The sequence below is a fragment of the Podarcis liolepis genome (genome assembly GCF_965112155.1).
Source record: "Podarcis liolepis genome assembly, chromosome: 1".
Taxonomy (NCBI): Eukaryota; Metazoa; Chordata; class Lepidosauria; order Squamata; family Lacertidae; genus Podarcis; species Podarcis liolepis.
The window spans coordinates 10,662,093-10,678,352 of record NC_139554.1 but is presented as its reverse complement, the minus strand read 5'-3'; the positions used below and the strand labels follow the sequence as shown (position 1 = coordinate 10,678,352).

Here is a 16,260-nt window from a genome sequence, read left to right as displayed (position 1 = left end):
GCTGCAGGAGTTGCAGGAAGGAGGCGTACAGTGATACCTCGGTCTACAAACAGTCCTGTTAACAAACTATTCGGGCAACAAACTCCGCAAAATCGGAAGTAGGTGTCCCAGTTAGCAAACTCTGCTCGGAAGCCGAATGGTGGAAGGGCACCGGTGGCGGGAGGCCTAAGAAGGGAAAGCGGCCTCTGTTTAAGAACGCTTTGGTTTAAGAACGGACTTCCGGAACGAATTAAGTTCATAAACCGAGGTACCACTGTACAAGGTGCCAGCCAACCATCTTAGGGACTCAATTCTGGATTTGTGTAAGGTTTACTCGTTAGCTTTGCCTTCTCCCGAAGATGTCCCACACAGCAGCGGGGGAAATGTGATTAAACTGCATTAAAACGTAATCAGACACTAACAGAATTAAAACAGTGTCATGGATACGTGCTTTAAGGTAAAGGTAAAGGGACCCCTGACCATTAGGTCCAGTTGTGGCCAACTCTGGGGTTGCAGCGCTCATCTCGCTTTATTGGCCGAGGGAGCCGGCGTACAGCTTCCGGGTCATGTGGCCAGCATGACTAAGCCGCCTCTGGTGAACCAGGGCAGTGCACGGAAACGCCGTTTACCTTCCCGCCGGAGTGGTACCTATTTATCTACTTGCACTTTGACGTGCTTTCAAACTGCTAGGTTGGCAGGAGCGAGGACCGAGCAACGGTAGCTCACCCTGTCACGGGGATTCGAACCGCCAACCTTCTGATCAGCAAGTCCTAGGCTCTGTGGTTTAACCTACAGCGCCACCCGTGTCCCCACGTGCTTTAGGGTGTGCTTAAGTCCAGGAACGGCAATGCTTTGTTTTCATACATGTTACAGAGACTCAGATAGCTCCGTTCTACACACTTATATTTGGCCATGGTGGGAAGGAGCTGTTCAGCACATTTCCCACCAGGATATCACTCCTCCTTGAATAGAAGTTGCCTTGGACCAAGGCAGACCATTGGTCCACTTACCTCAGTATTGTGTTCATTGACTGGGTTTTTCCCCAGCCCAACTTGTGATTCCAGGGACTGAATCTGGGGACCTTCTGCACACAAGGCAAATTCTCTGCTACTGAGCTGCAGCCCCCCTGCTTCCTGGGCTACTTTCAGTTCCCTGGTTTGTCCTCATGCCCTTTTCTGAACGCTTGAATAAAGTTACTGTCTCAAACATATGTTCACACCCCCACACTTAAAAAAAGGAAAGCATTTCCATTATGGATCCAACACAGCACTTAGGTTGGAACTCTAAGGCTGAAGACCAGAGGGTGAGGGGAATCAACAACTTCAACTGCAGGGTAAACTGCACCGTTCCAGTCACCATCTAGTTTAGAACCAGCCAGCGGCATTAATTACCATATTTTTTGCTCTATAAGACTCACTTTTTCCCTCCTAAAAAGTAAGGGGAAATGTGTGTGCGTCTTATGGAGTGAATGCAGGCTGTGCAGCTATCCCAGAAGCCAGAACAGCAAGAGGGATTGCTGCTTTCACTGCGCAGCGATCCCTCTTGCTGTTCTGGCTTCTGAGATTCAGAATATATTTTTTCTTGTTTTCCTCCTCCAAAAACTAGGTGCGTCTTGTGGTCTGGTGCATCTTATAGAGCGAAAAATACGGTAATTGGCCGATAGATTTCTATGTTGCAGCGGAACCTTGGGTTGCGAACGTGATCCATGCGGGAGGCACATTCACAGCCTGCAGCATTTGCAACCTGCAGCACCGTGTATGCGCACGCACGGGTCACGATTCGGCACTTCTGCGCATGCACTGAAACCCGGAAGTAACCCGTTCTGCTACTTCCAGGTTCGGCACGGTGCGCAACCCAAAAACGCATAACCTGAAGCATCTGTAACCTGAGGTACCATGTACTAACTTAAACCAACTGGAAAGCTCAGTTGGTTCTGAGAGTGCGATGCTGATAATTTATTTATTTATTTATTTATTTTATTGGATTTATATAATGCCCTATACCCGGAGGTCTCAGGGCAGTTCACAGAAAAGATCACAATGTATAAAATCAAAGTAAGAACAATAACCCAATAACACCTCCCCCCACCCAAAAAAGCCACATTTTAAAAAGGTATAGGATATCAATCAGGTCAACCTAAGGCCTGGTTAAAAGGGAACATTTTTGCACGGCGCCTAAAGGTGTATAATGAAGGTGCCAGTCAAACTTCACTGGGTAGAGCATTCCACAGACATGGAGCCACTGCAGAGAAGGCCCTGTTCTCATATACCACCCTCCGGGCCTCTCGAGGAGGAGGTACACGAACAAGGGCCTCAGAAGATGATCTCAGGGTCCAGGTAGGTTCATTTGGGAAGAGGCGGTCCTGAGCCGCAAGGTTGCAGGTTCAATTCCCGTATGGGACGGCTGCATTGCAAGGGGTTGGACTAAATGATCCTCAGGGTCCCTTCCAACTCCGCAGTTCTATGGTTCTATGAGTCAGGCCACTGGTCCACCTGGTAGCGGCTCCCAGTCTCACCTGGAGATGCTGGGGATTGAATCTGGGGACCAAGTCAGGTGCTCTGTCACTGAGCCACAGCTATGCCCCATGCCACCCCCATCGACCTTACCTCCAAGTCTGCCAGCTCCTTTTCAGTCAGGCAGCCACCGTCCAACTTCTTCAGCTCTGCGTTTAACCACTCCTCGGCTGAACTTGATAAATTAAGGAGCTTGTCCCACAAAGCCAGAGCTCTTTCCAGGTTTTTGCAGTAGTTTTCAGTCCATTCATTGACCTAGCAGGTCAAAAAAGATCGAAGAATAAATATTTCCAAGCGAGCGCCTTCGTCAGCAAAGGGAGCGTGAGACGAAGTCAGCCACATAAACAAGAAGTGGGGGAGGAGGGGAGGTTAATCCGTTGGATGGAGACAGTTTCTTACCAAATATGGCTTAGGATATTATCACATCAAAGACAGTGGCAACACTCCAGATTCTAAAGACAGGTCTGGCAAGGTGGTTTGGGCTCATCAGATCTCATCACCTCCCCATAATGTGTCCCAACTAGTCCCAGACTCAAGCAGATCCAACATCTTCTTGCATTTGAAGAAAAGCATTCCTACAGCCAATCCCTAAGATTTGCGCTACTGAAATGTTTCCTGGAGGGCTTAGCGGTCCCAAAAGGCGCAACCTATTAAAGCTGCTTGTCTATATCTCCCAGAATTATCCCTTAGGGGAGACCATGACCGACACGAGACAGAAAGCCATACAAAACTGATAACCTGACACTCTTAACCCGCACTCTTTGGTGAAAGCTTGATTTCCCCCCCCCCCCCCCCCACGTTTAGGAGTCTCCGGCATACCGCATTTAATTCATCTGAAATATTAGTTGCAAGCCAGATTCAATTACTATAATGCATAACAGATCAGACCACCCTGATCATTTACTTTTTACATACATCCAGCCATCTGTCCACAATAGCGTTAGCCTCATTCTCAAAGGGAGGATCCTCCAAGCTTTTCATTTTGTTCAGCTGGGACTGAAGGCTTTTGCCAATCTGGTTTATTCTGTCAATGTCTTCGGAATGGTTGTTAAATTCTTGTTTGACCACGTTGACCTGTGGAAAAGTGATAATATGCACCTGTAAGCACCTTGCATTTGGGGAAATTTAAACAGGAAGAATCCTGGGTGCCTATCCATCTGAAATACAGTGCTTTCGAAGTTACCTTTAATATTTGTAATCATTTTAAAAAAAGATAAAAATAAGTTTCAGAAATGAAACAAACAGATACCATTAAGAGCAAAGAAAAATACTTATTTTTAGTAACATTTTGTTCAGAATAAGGTCTATACCAGTTATGTTCTCTTTCAGACGGGTTTTACAGTTCTGCCTTCTCCCTTTTTAGGAAGGCATGACTTGTCAGCCTGTTCATTTGTAGACAAAATTTGAATTATTTGTTTGCCTGCTCTTTTGTTTTTTAAAAATTGTATCCAGCCTCAGGCTTTTCCCATTCTAAAAATTCTAGGCTGCTTACAGTACTGTAAACGACAAAAATAGAGAATTAGCACAGCTGTTTAAAACAGATTTTTAAAAAGAGAGAAACAAAGCCACAGGAATCCAATAAAGAGAACCTCAAAACTGCAACACCAATCAATTAAACATTAATTGATTCTGGTTTCCAGATTAATTTACACAAGATTTTGGAAGAGGGGAAAAATACTGTTGCGTTATGGAGCATGTGCTTATTTTATTTGCTTCAGATATTTTGTGCAAACGATTTTGGAAGCTACAGTCGTGTGAAATAAGAGTTGACTTTCTGAATTTTAAAACTGGAAGACCTATCTTTGGGTGTAAGGGTGCATCATAATCTAAACCAGTAGTTTCCAAATGAGGGAGACAACAAGGCACCATGTTTTGCTTCTTAACTTTCCATCTCAGAACTCTATAAGGCTGCTTGTTTGTGCACCAATGGAGCACGGCCACTTAAACCCTGACCTCTAGCGCCTGGCGATTAGACAACATTCGCTAACTAGGTCTTTGTTTTCTGGCAGACAATGAAGTCTGTTCTGCAGTAGATACAGCTGGGCAGACGGTGAGAAAGTAGGGCAAAGGGCTTGACGCAACAGATAGCAGCGAACCCCCTCTCCTATCCTTTCCATGGGGAAAATAATGCCGAAATTTTGCAACCTGGCTGGTTTCCTCCCTTGAGAGAGAGGTGTATGGATTTGGGCGCTTGACACTTATTTTTAAAAAGAAATAGTTTTAATTTAAACCTATAGGACAGTTTGTTTGTGGGATTGGTATTCCTGTGTGTGTCTGTCTGTGTGTATTTGGAGTGGCATATGATGGCTCTGAGAATGCGGGTGGCACTGTGGTCTAAACCAGGGGTCAGCAATCTTTTTCAGCAGGGGGCCAGTCCACTGTCCCTCAGACCTTGTGGAGGGCCGGACTATATTTTGAAGGAAAAAAATGAACGAATTCCTATACCCCACAAATAACCCAGAGATGCATTTTAAATAAAAGACACATTCTACTCATGTAAAAACACACTGATTCCCAGACTGTCCGCGGGCCGGATTGAGAAGGTGATTGGGCCAGATCTGGCCCCCAGGCCTTAGTTTGCCTACCCATGGTCTAAACCACTGAGCCTCTTGGGCTTGCCGATCAGAAGGTCGGCGGGTTGATTCCCCGTGACAGAGTGGGCTCCCGTTGTTGCACTGTTCCAGCTCCTGCCAACCTAGCAGTTTGAAAGCACACCAGTGCAAGTAGATAAATAGGTACTGCTGTGGCAGGAAGCTAAACGGCATTTCTGTACACTCTGGTTTCCGTCGCGCTGTTCCGTTGCGCCATAAGCAGTTTGGCCATGCTGGCCACATGACCTGGAAAGCTGTGGACAAACGATGGCTCCCTCGGCCTGAAAGCGAGATGAGCGCTGAAACCCCACAGTCACCTTTGATTGGTCTTAACTGTTCAGGGGTCCTTTACCTTTTACCATTACCCATAATGGCTCTCTGCATCATTGTCATTGCGATATTTCAGCCTACACTTGGGGTCACAATATTCAAGGCCAAGGGTCATAGGCAGCACTCCAGCCACTCTCTATATGGTCTTTCAGATGGTGGTTGTGGTTGCTCGTGAGTAACCAGGAAAGACTCCGACCTGTCTTTTACAGGTTTTATTGTGCAAACTATTTAAAGTGCAGATCTACCAAGTTCATGTCTGTCTCAGTCACTTGCAGAATCCGGGAGTGGCCCCTTCCAGCTTCTCCCCCAACAAAAGAACTTTGGCACCCCAAGCCTCCTCCTCCCCTCCTTGCGTTTCACCCCTCTGCGCAAGGTGGGTGACAGAAGTGGCGTGCCTCCCTCCTGGCCAGTCTAGCTAGGTGAGGTGCTGGGGCTCTCAGCAGCATCCTCGAGCCCTTCCCTCGCTTGCCTGGCCCCTTCCCTCTCTTCTCCACTGGAGGTGTGGCTTTTCCCACCGCTGGAAGAGGAGCTGCTCCTCAGGAGTTTTGGAGGCTCTCTGTATCCCAACGGCCCCCCTGCCTCCCTCCCCTGTCCTGATGGCAGTCCCCTGACTTGGCCCTTGGAATTTTCATCAGGACACACGTAGCCACTATGAATACCGGTTGCTGGATGCAACAAGAAGGCAGAGGTCCGGACCTACTTTCAAGCTTCCCTTATACTTTGAAGCAGAGGCGGACAACCTGTGGCCCGACAGGTGTTGATGGGGTCCCTCCTGTCAGTTCCACACAACATGGGCAGCCATCAGGGATGCTGAGAAATGGAACCCAACAACATCTAAGGTTGACTTCTCTCAATTTAAAACCTACCTTTGCAACCATAAAAACCCGTTTCTTTATTTCATTATATTAAAAAATGAAAGCTAGGATTCCGTGGCCACCATAAAAATTGTGCCGCTTTATCTGCTTTTGCACGGTACCGCTATAAACTCACCATGGCAATTATCCTCTGCAAGTTCTCTTTTCCCATGTAAGACACTTGCTGAGACAAGGTATGCTCTTGCTTCTGAATAATGCCTGTCAGACAGTTTTTGCAGCTGTGATATTGCTTCAAGAGCTCCATCACTCTTGCACAGTGCTCCTGCCTATTTGAAAGAAAGCAAAGCAAAAATAATTGACACGTTCGCAGGATGGCCTAAGCCTGAAGGCACTCGTTTTCCAAATCAAGAGATCTGGCTTTTAGTACAGAACCCAAGCAACACCAAGAAGGCCACAGGTTTACGGTCTTGCTTTGCAGCCACAGGGACTAGAAACTTGCTTTTGAAAAAATGAAGCAAGGCTTCATTTGGAACAGGAAGATATTTTAAAGTATTTCCTGACCAAGAGGATCCAATGGACATCCAACCAACTCCAGGGAATTTGAGCTTTATATAAAGGAGAAAGAGAGAGAACAGGGTCACAATTCTGCAGCAGAAGTTCAACTGCATACCAGAAATTTAGGTTTCCGCAGTTGAAATAGATCAAAGCATTCTGGCACTACAAATCCACTTTCTTTAATTAAAAAACAACAGTTTTTGCAGTAAGGAAAGTTAGGGGGGGAACTGTGCTAAAAAATGGACAACTCTCAATCGATGGGAAGTTACGTTTCCATCAACTGGTAGCTTTTAATATGGAGCAGAATTCCATTGTGCAGTCTCCTCTTTGCATGATGGCATAGTGCACTCCCTCTAGCCCAGGAGTTCCCAAACTTGGGTCTCCAGCTGTCTGTGGACTACAATTCCCATCAACCCTAACCGCTGGTTCTGCTAGCTATGGATGATGGGAGTTGTAGTCCAAAAACAGCTGGATACCCAAGTTTGGAAAACTCTGGTCTAGAGGGGAAGCGGTGATCTCCCAGCAGGTGGTTTGCTGCTGCTTACCTGGGAGAGAGGGAGAGGCAAGGTGGCAGGGAGGCCGGCACTGCAAAAACATGGGCGGAGCCAATATGGCGCTTGCCCCTCCCACTCTCCTCCCTGTAAGCAGCACTGCCAGGAGGTCAGTTAAGAGCCGCTGCCCCACCCCACTGTCCGGCTCCGGAAAATGTTGCACGAAATCACACAAACTTAGCCTCTCACTTTTCGGCAATGGCAAGCTTTGTTTTCTTCCACAAGCCTTCTGTGAGTTTCCACTGCCGCTTGACTTCTTCCCCCTGGCCATTTGCGGACCGCGAAAGCCGGCTGGCGACTTCATTCAAGGACCTCATCTCCGCAGCAAGGCGGTCCAGCTTCTGCCGGAGTTCGCTGATCGATTTCAACCTAGAAACAGGAAGAAGTCGCATCAGTTTTTGTCACCTGTGCTGCTGGGTATTATTTAGGGTGTTGATGAATACAATTTCCATGCCACTGCCTGGTATAAAAGCTGCTAGGCGTGCTATGCTCCTCCCACTTCCACAGGGTACCTTACTGTTTCTCAGTTTTGTGATTAAAAACAATGAACCCTAACATGGGCATAGCCAGGATTTATTGGGGGGGAAGCCTATATGTTAGGAGGACAGAACCAAGTTATCTGCAATACAATTGCTCAGTTAGTTAAGTATTTCTATTTACTTCTTGGATTTGGGGGGGGGAGGCAGCTGAAACCATGAACCCTAAAGCAATGGTCATATACATTGGTATCTCCGGTTACAGACGCTTCAGGTTACGGACTCCGCTAACCCAGAAATAGTACCTTGGGTTAAGAACTTTGCTTCAGGATGAGAACAGAAATCACGCAGCAGCTGGAGGCCCCATTAGCTAAAGTGGTACCTCAGGTTAAGAACAGTTTCAGGTTAAGAATGGACCTCCAGAACGAATTAACCCGAGGTACCACTGTAGACACCCCTTTTCTTTTCCCCTAACCCATTTTCCCGAGGCAAAATATCCTCAACTTTACTTGACTGAATTTGAGAGGGAGGGGAAAAAGAGAAACCTCACCTTTGCTGAACAGCAGGGATCGTTGGCTCCCTCAAGCCTATTTTGCTGATCTTAACATGCACGTCTTGGATGTTTTTAAAGAGATCGCTGTTCTTTGAGGTAAATTCTTCCTGAGCCTCCCTGTTCTGGTTGATGTCTTGTTCCTCCACGGAGCCAACCGAAGGGTTTTCGTTCACAGGTAACGCAGCGACGAGGTCTTCGCAACACATCTTTTTCCCGCTTTCGTCATCGTTGATGTAAATGCTGACTTGCTTCAACCTCTCGTCAAGAGATTTGGCCTCCCTTTTTATCAGAGAAACCTCCTGAATCATAGCTTCCCCGGGTGATCCTGGGGCGAGGCTGAGAGGCACAGAGGCACCCAAAGACTGTTTCACGTGCATCAGCAAAGCCAGAAAAGTTTCCATGTCACGCAGGATTGTCTCAATCACCTGTATCTTGCAACCCAGCTCCCCCAATCGCACTTTGTATTCAGCGGCGACTGCGCTTGCTTCTTCCCAGTCTTTGGGATCAACCTCTGTTCTTTGACGCCTGCCTTGTTCTAGCAAGCTGCACTGTTTGGTACAATTTGCTATAGATGTCTGCATTTTCTGAAAAGCAAGGGATTGCAACGGCGATAAGAGAAATTGTGCTATAAAAAGCAGCACTGAGCATCAAGTCTCCTGGTCCCTTTCAACTCTATGATTTTGTTACCTGTCAAGCATAGGGGGTGAGCGATGGGACCCATAGGAAGAGCACGCGCTTTGCATTCCCTGCAGGCCCCTAGGAGCTTAAGCTCTTGGGCATCTCCAGGAAAAAGCGTCAAGTAGCCAAAATAACACTTAGAGAGTTCCTGTCGTTCTGTGTTCCTCAAACTTTGGTTCCCAGCTGCTGTTGGACTACAACTCCCATCATCCCTGACCACTGGTCCTGCTAGCTAGGGATGATGGGAGTTGTAGTCCAAGTTGGGGCCCCAAGTTTGAGAAACACTGTACTAGATAATGCTGGACTAGGCAGGTGAACGGTTGACTCAGCATAAATAGCTCAAACAGCCCCTCTTCCCACATAATAATAATAATAATAAATTTTATTTATATCCCGCCCTCCCCAGCCGAAGTCGGGCTCAGAGCGGCTAACAACAGTATAATGATAAAACATTCTAAAATCATTTCATTATAAAATTAATTCCAGTCAGATTAATGGCAACCATTGGGCTAGAGTTCTGTGAGGATTGCCAAAGGAGGGAGTCAGGCTATCTCTCTGGCTTCTCATACATCATCTCTAGCATGTTGCCACCACTCTCTTAATAATAATAATAATATTTTTTTATTTATACCCCGCCCTCCCCAGCCAAGGCCGGGCTCAGAGCGGCTTACAAGCAATAATAAAAACAAGTAGAATAATTACAACTTAAAAACAACATTAAAATATTGAAACATTAAAATATTAAAATGTAGCCTCCTCGCAGGAGGAGAAGGAAAAGAAAAAAGAAAGAGAGGGAGGGAATCAAATTGGCTCCAAGCCAAAGGCCAGGCGGAACAACTCTGTCTTACAGGCCCTGCGGAAAGAAATCAGATCCTGCAGGGCCCTGGTCTCATGAGGCAGAGCGTTCCACAGGCTGGAGCCAGTGTTGAAAAGGCCCTGGCTCTGGTTGAAGCTAATCTAACTTCCTTAGGGCCCGGGAGCACTAGGGTGTTGCTATTTATGGACCTTGAGGCTCTCCGTGGGGCATACTGGGAGAGGCGGTCCCGTAGGTACGAGGGTCCTAGGCCGTGAAGGGCTTTAAAGGTCAAAACCAGCACCTTGAACCTGACCCTGTACTCCACCGGCAGCCAGCGCAGCTTGAAAAGCACTGGATGAATTATAGAATACCTCTTGAGAGGAAGTAAGCTCCTCTTTGTCATCAGGGCAATTCTGAACATTGCACCACCTTGCTACTGGTTGTGGAACAACTTCCCAATCTTCTCTGCCTTGTTTGAGAATATTCACAAAAGTAAACCATCCCAGATCCTGTGATTGGCATCTGAGATCCTTTTCTGTGTTCCTCCTCCAGGCAAGGTCTGAAGGGTGGTGACACAGAAACGGGCCTTTCTCAGTGGGGGCTCTCTGCTTGCAGAATGCTCTCCCCAGTCACCATCTTGGTCTGTTTTTAGGCACTAGCCAAAAGCTTTCCTTTTCGCCTGGGCTTTTGGCCCTTAATTTGAAGGGCTTCAAGTATTTGTGGCCTCTCTTTAGTGGGGCAGGATCTGCAGGGGGTTTAGAAACACACTTACTGGCCCAATCTGGGAGCCCTTCGTTAAGCCAAGACGAGATTCCAAGATAGAATAATGAGCACAAACCTTCACTTTCTTGAAGGGAAGGCTAGTGTTATTTAGCACGCTCCGGGGAATGTCTCTCTGGCGGAGCTCTTCGTCCGCGTTGCACAGCTGAACCCATTCGCTTTCTACCGGTGCTAGAAGGGCCAAAACAGCCTTTAAAGAGTGAATCCTACAAAAGAAGAGGATAAATTTGCTCAGGAGACATGGAGAGGAAATCAGCTGTGGCTCAGTTATAGAACACCTGTGTCAAGGGCGCTTCCCTTTATCACTACCCAAAGGAGTCTCAAAGCGGCTAACAATCTCCTTTCCCTTCCTCCCCCACAACAAACACTCTGTGAGGTGAAAATAAAAAAATTCCTTCCAGTAGCACCTTAAAGACCAACTAAGTTAGTTCTTGGTATAAGCTTTCGTGTGCATGCACACTTCTTCAGATACACTGAAACAGAAGTTGCCAGATCCTTCTATATAGTGAGAAGGTGGGGAGGGGTATTACTCAGAAAGGTGGTGGGAATGGGAGATTGGCAGATAGCTGAGATGAGCCTGTTGACGACTCTTAACGACTGTAATAGGTCTTACAGGAAAAGGCAAGGAGTGAGAAGGTGAGAAATGGCTTAGTCATGTATAATGAGATAGGAATCCAATGTCTCTATTCAGACCAGGTCTCTCCATGGTTTTAAGTTTGGTAATGAGTTGCAATAGAAGGATCTGGCAACTTCTGTTTCAGTGTATCTGAAGAAGTGTGCATGCACACGAAAGCTCATACCAAGAACTAACTTAGTTGGTGTTTAAGGTGCTACTGGAAGGAATTTTTTTATTTTGACTATGGCAGACCAACACGGCTACCTATCTGTATCTGTGAGGTGAGTGAGGCTGAGAGACTTCAGAGTCTTGTTTTTTGGGTAAGTTCAAGAAGGTGGTAGGTAAGTTCAGTGATGTTCCCGGTAGCTGTGAAGTGCAGACGGAAGACAGGGTGACAAGTTCTATCCGTTTCGCCCTAGCTGTCCATAAAGTTGAAGAGCTGCTTTTTCGCCCCCGAATAGCTAAGCTATTCAGTTCTTTATGCTTAAGCCAAAAAATTGTTTCTATAACTACATTTAGCACTGACAGTCACATTAATGGCTCGAGACTACTGAGGAAGCCCAGAAAACTGTGCTCAGGGAGTAGGCTATCTGCCAACCCCAATAAACTGGCCCTGTCGGGGGCGGAATAGCAGCTCTTCAACTTTATGGACTGCTAGGGCGAAACTTCACAGCTAACAGGAACATCGTTGAACTTACCTACCTTCTTCTTGAACTCGCCTAAAAAACAAGAAAAAAGAAAAATTGAGTCAAGAAGTTGTAAGAACTTAGTAAAATCTGACACTGCAAGCTCACTTTATTTTGGATAGCTTGTAAGTTTTCATGGCACTTTGTAAGTAGTTGTCTTATTCTCACAAATCTGATAAATGATGAAAAAATGGTTTTTGAACAAAAATATTGTGTGAATAATTGTCGCCTATGTGCTGTACAATGTGCACAATCATTATTAACGGCACAGGTTGTATTTCTTCAGCAAATATTTATTTACAGGGCACGTTTTTCATTTTAAAAAAAATTGAGCCTGGCGATGTACAGCATGCAGAATTGCAATAAGATCAATGAAAACATCAATTTTAAAATGGCCGGGGGAAAGAAAGTCATGTTTCATATTTATTTCTGCAGATGTCCCTGGAGCACAACACCCCCCCTTGATTACTGGCCCTGTGAGCTGGGGCTGAAGGGAGTCCCAACAACATCTGGAGGGAACATCTGGCGAGCTGTCCCTGATAGTCCAACTCCTCCCCAGTCTCTATGTGCAGGCTGTACCTCTCCTTCAGAGCATTCCAGGCTCTGTTCCATTCTCTGAGCAGCTCTTCCTGAGACTCATCTGCTTTGCCGGAAAACTTGCCCAGCAGCAAAACCATCCTTTCAAACTGTTTCCAAGAAGAATTGCCTTCGCTCTCCAAGGCCTGAAACAAGAGAAAGAAAATGCTGGTGATAGAAATAACGAGAGGTGCAAAGGTTAACAAATATAAAATGTTAACAAGGGGTTTAAACTATTCTGTATTCCATTTTACATCCATTAAAACTTATTTACACTGTTGAATTTATCTTAATGCTGCCCATGTTTTCAAATAAACACAATTTCCCTCCATATATTCAATAAACATTTTCCAGTCTTCTTTAGACGTATGTTCTTCTTGTTCTCTTATTCTATGCATTAGGTCCACGAGCTGCTCATATTCCATCAATTTAAGTTGCCAATCTTCTTTAGTTGGGACTTCCCTTGTTTTCCATTTTGGGGCTAACAAAACAAGAGCCACGGCAGTGGCATACATAAATAACCCTTTCCATTCATGCAAGTATTTCTATACTGCCAAGTCATAAACCACCAGAGCAGCGTGATGCATTAAACACCCACAAAGAGCAAGACAGATAATCATTACAGTGGTTGCCTACTAACAAAATAAAACATTAAAAAAGGTGCAAAGTCCTGTCTGTCACCACAGAAAAGTCATCAAGAGATTCCTGAAAGTCAAAAGCAAAGAACTGGCTGCCAAATCCCTGCTGGAAGTGTGCCCCACAGCAAGGGACCGACGACACTACAGTAAATGCCCAACTTCTACTAAGGCCTCTATAATGTAAAGGTAAAGGTACCCCCTGACCGTTAGGTGCAGTGGTGGATGACTCTGGGGTTGCGGCGCTCATCTCGCTTTACTGGCCGAGGGAGCCGGCGTACAGCTTCCAGGTCATGTGGCCAGCATGACTAAGCCGCTTCTGGTGAACCAGAGCAGCGAACGGAATTGCCGTTTACCTTCCCACTGGAGTGGTACCTATTTATCTACTTCCACTTTGATGTGCTTTCGAACTGCTAGGTTGGCAGGAGCTGGGACACAGCAACGGGAGCTCACCCCATCATGGGGATTCGAACTGCTGACCTTCTGATTGGCAAGCCCTAGGCTCTGTGGTTTAGACCACAGCAGCCCCTCTGGATGATCTCAGTGATCAAGCTAGGATATAAGGGCTCAGGTGATGCCTGAATGCAGCACTGCATAGGTTCTGGTTATTCAGATATCAGCCTTAATACACAGTAGGATTTTGCTATTTACCTCCAACTCTTGCAGCTTATTCTGAAGGCTGAAAATATCTTTCACACCGCCAGTAAAAGCAGATGCTGTTTTTTCTCTGATGGTGTTTAAGCAAAGCTTCAGATTATGTCTTTCTGTGTGGTAGCTAGAGAAAAACAACAACTATTATTATCATCAACCATGAGGAATATTCATAACCCACCCTTCGTCTAGGCAGATACCAGAGCAGGGTGCAACACATAAAAATATAACGCACAATGATAAAATTATAACAATATAACTCTGCAAATGACAGAAGCAATGGAAAATACAGAACAGACTGAAACATCACCAGTAACTAAAACATACATCATGCTGGCTGGAGCTGATGGGCTTTGGTGTACAAGCTAGAGGGCACCATGTTGGCTACCCATTGATTAGACCATCCCCCTCTTTTTCCTGGGCAAAATAGGCTCAACAATATACCGTATTTTTCGCTCTATAACACGCACCCGACCATAACACGCACGTAGTTTCTAGAGGAGGAAAATCCATAGGCATGCCACCCATAGGCATTCCCTCCATAACACGCACAGACATTTCCCCTTACTTTTTAGGAGGAAAAAAGTGAGTGTTATGGTGCAAAAAATACAGTATGTCAGGCATAAGAAGAATGAACTTTTCATGTGATTCTTCCCTTTTTTTTTTTTTTACTCATTTCAAAACACAAGCAAGCCGTGAACCAAAAAGTCAAATTAAGACGATACTGAACGCCAATTTTGTTTCATTGATTAGGAAAATACAAATTTGCCATGGTGATGATTTATTGAATTTATATGCCGCCCTAAACCCAGAGGTTTCAGGGTGGTTCACAGAAAAGATAAATGTAAAAACCACAATATATATAATCAAAATAAAAGCAACAACCCAATAACACCCCCCCCCCCCAAAAAAAGCCACATAGGATGTTGATCAGATCAACCAAAGGCCTGGTTAAAAAGGAATGTTTTTGCCTGGTGCCTAAAGGGGTATAATGAAGGCACCAGGGAGCATTCCACAGACAGGGAGCCACTGCAGAGAAGGCCCTGTTCTTGTGCTGCCACCCTCTCGAGGAGGAGGCACACGAAGAAGGGTCTCAGAAGATGATCTCAGGGTCCAGATAGTTCATATGGAAAGAGACGGTCCTTGAGGTATTGTGGCGATGATGCAGCTTTGCTCCTGATACTTTTGGTATAAATTTATTCATTGCTGCTTCCACATTCTATATTGGGCAGTACCTCTTTTGTAATTCCTTCAGAGACAAGTCTCCGTGTTTTCCAAACTTCTCTGCACTCTGAAGTTTCTTTTCTAGTTCCACGTCTCCTGGACCCTGGACAAAACATCAAAATCTCAGTTTCAATCCATAATAGCAAATTACAAACATACATGTAATTTTATTAGAGCTTTTTCCCAGGTCAGGGGGAAGGGGGAGGAGAGACAAAACTTTCATGATACTAGACTAGAGGCTCTATTTAAAAACATAACCTCAATAAACGCAAGAAGTTTTTAAGCCATATGGAAAATTTCTGCCATACACTTCCAGTTCCCTATTCTGAGTCCCCTACATGTACCAATGGGGCTCTTGAACATGGAAGTTTCCCCATTAGTTTTAATGCAGAGGGAAGCTCTGTATGCATGAAGAAGCTGTTGTACACATGAGCAGTGGGCATCTTTAATAATAATAATAATAATAATAATAATAATAATAATAATAATGGTTGCAGCCATTCTTTCTGCCCAGAATGCCCAGGAATTGCATGGTATTGTTAGGGGCAAAAGGAAAGGAAAGGGTTACCAGAAGAAGCGGTGAAGCTAAAAATACAATTTGGGGGTGGTATTGAGGGGCGAGGACCGTTGTGTCACCATAGAAAAGCCCCTGAATTTTGAATAGGGTTTTTTTTTAAATTATTAATTAAATTTATACCCTGCATTTCCTCTCCAAGGAGTCCAGGGCAACAAACAGATGCACAATTTAGAAACAAAGCAAAAACGCTCTAAAATTGTTAAGGCATTCTAAAAAAACACACAGTTTATAACATCTAAAAAGCAGTTTCAGTACACCATTCTAAAATCAATTATAGTTAAAACATTATTTCAATCCAATGGTTCTTCTCCTTTTCTCCCACCTAAAAAATCTGGTAAAAAGTTATCACCTGAGAACTTTTTTTAGTTCAGCTCTACTCACAATACAGGCACATATAACAGTAGTATACTGCAGGTTAGGGAAGGGAAACTGCCAGCCCTCCATGTGTTGTTGGACTACAACTCCCATCATCCCTCACCACGGCATATTGGCTGGGGCTGATGAGAGTTGAAGGCCAACAAGGTTCCACACTGCTAAGGCCAGTTTAAAAATGCTTCAAACAAATGCATATATGAAGATATAGGAAAGCAGGACTAGAGCAAACATGGGGAAATCGCTGGGAAGAACAGGTCACCCAAGTTTAGGGGGGGGGGCAGAATTCCTAATGGCACATGCCAA

General features: G+C 45.3%; 1 protein-coding gene and 1 long non-coding RNA gene across 2 annotated transcripts in view; both read right to left on the bottom strand.

Moving 5' to 3' along the window:
• The window catches only part of SYNE2 (spectrin repeat containing nuclear envelope protein 2), a 258,420-nt gene that overhangs the window by 174,852 nt on the left and 67,308 nt on the right, over positions 1-16,260 (bottom strand). The window contains exons 24-32 of the mRNA XM_083516520.1: positions 15,017-15,108; positions 13,782-13,905; positions 12,499-12,641; positions 10,676-10,823; positions 8,361-8,947; positions 7,524-7,703; positions 6,404-6,554; positions 3,408-3,566; positions 2,586-2,747 (exon numbers count right to left, since the gene is read on the bottom strand). Of these exons, the coding sequence (XP_083372646.1) occupies positions 2,586-2,747; positions 3,408-3,566; positions 6,404-6,554; positions 7,524-7,703; positions 8,361-8,947; positions 10,676-10,823; positions 12,499-12,641; positions 13,782-13,905; positions 15,017-15,108 (1,746 nt within the window). The remainder of the gene's footprint in view (positions 1-2,585; positions 2,748-3,407; positions 3,567-6,403; positions 6,555-7,523; positions 7,704-8,360; positions 8,948-10,675; positions 10,824-12,498; positions 12,642-13,781; positions 13,906-15,016; positions 15,109-16,260) is intronic.
• Positions 9,409-10,583, bottom strand: LOC310685931. The gene is made up of 2 exons (XR_014515607.1): positions 10,209-10,583; positions 9,409-9,636 (listed from the first exon to the last, which is right to left on the bottom strand). It is a non-coding gene; the product is annotated as an uncharacterized lncRNA (long non-coding RNA).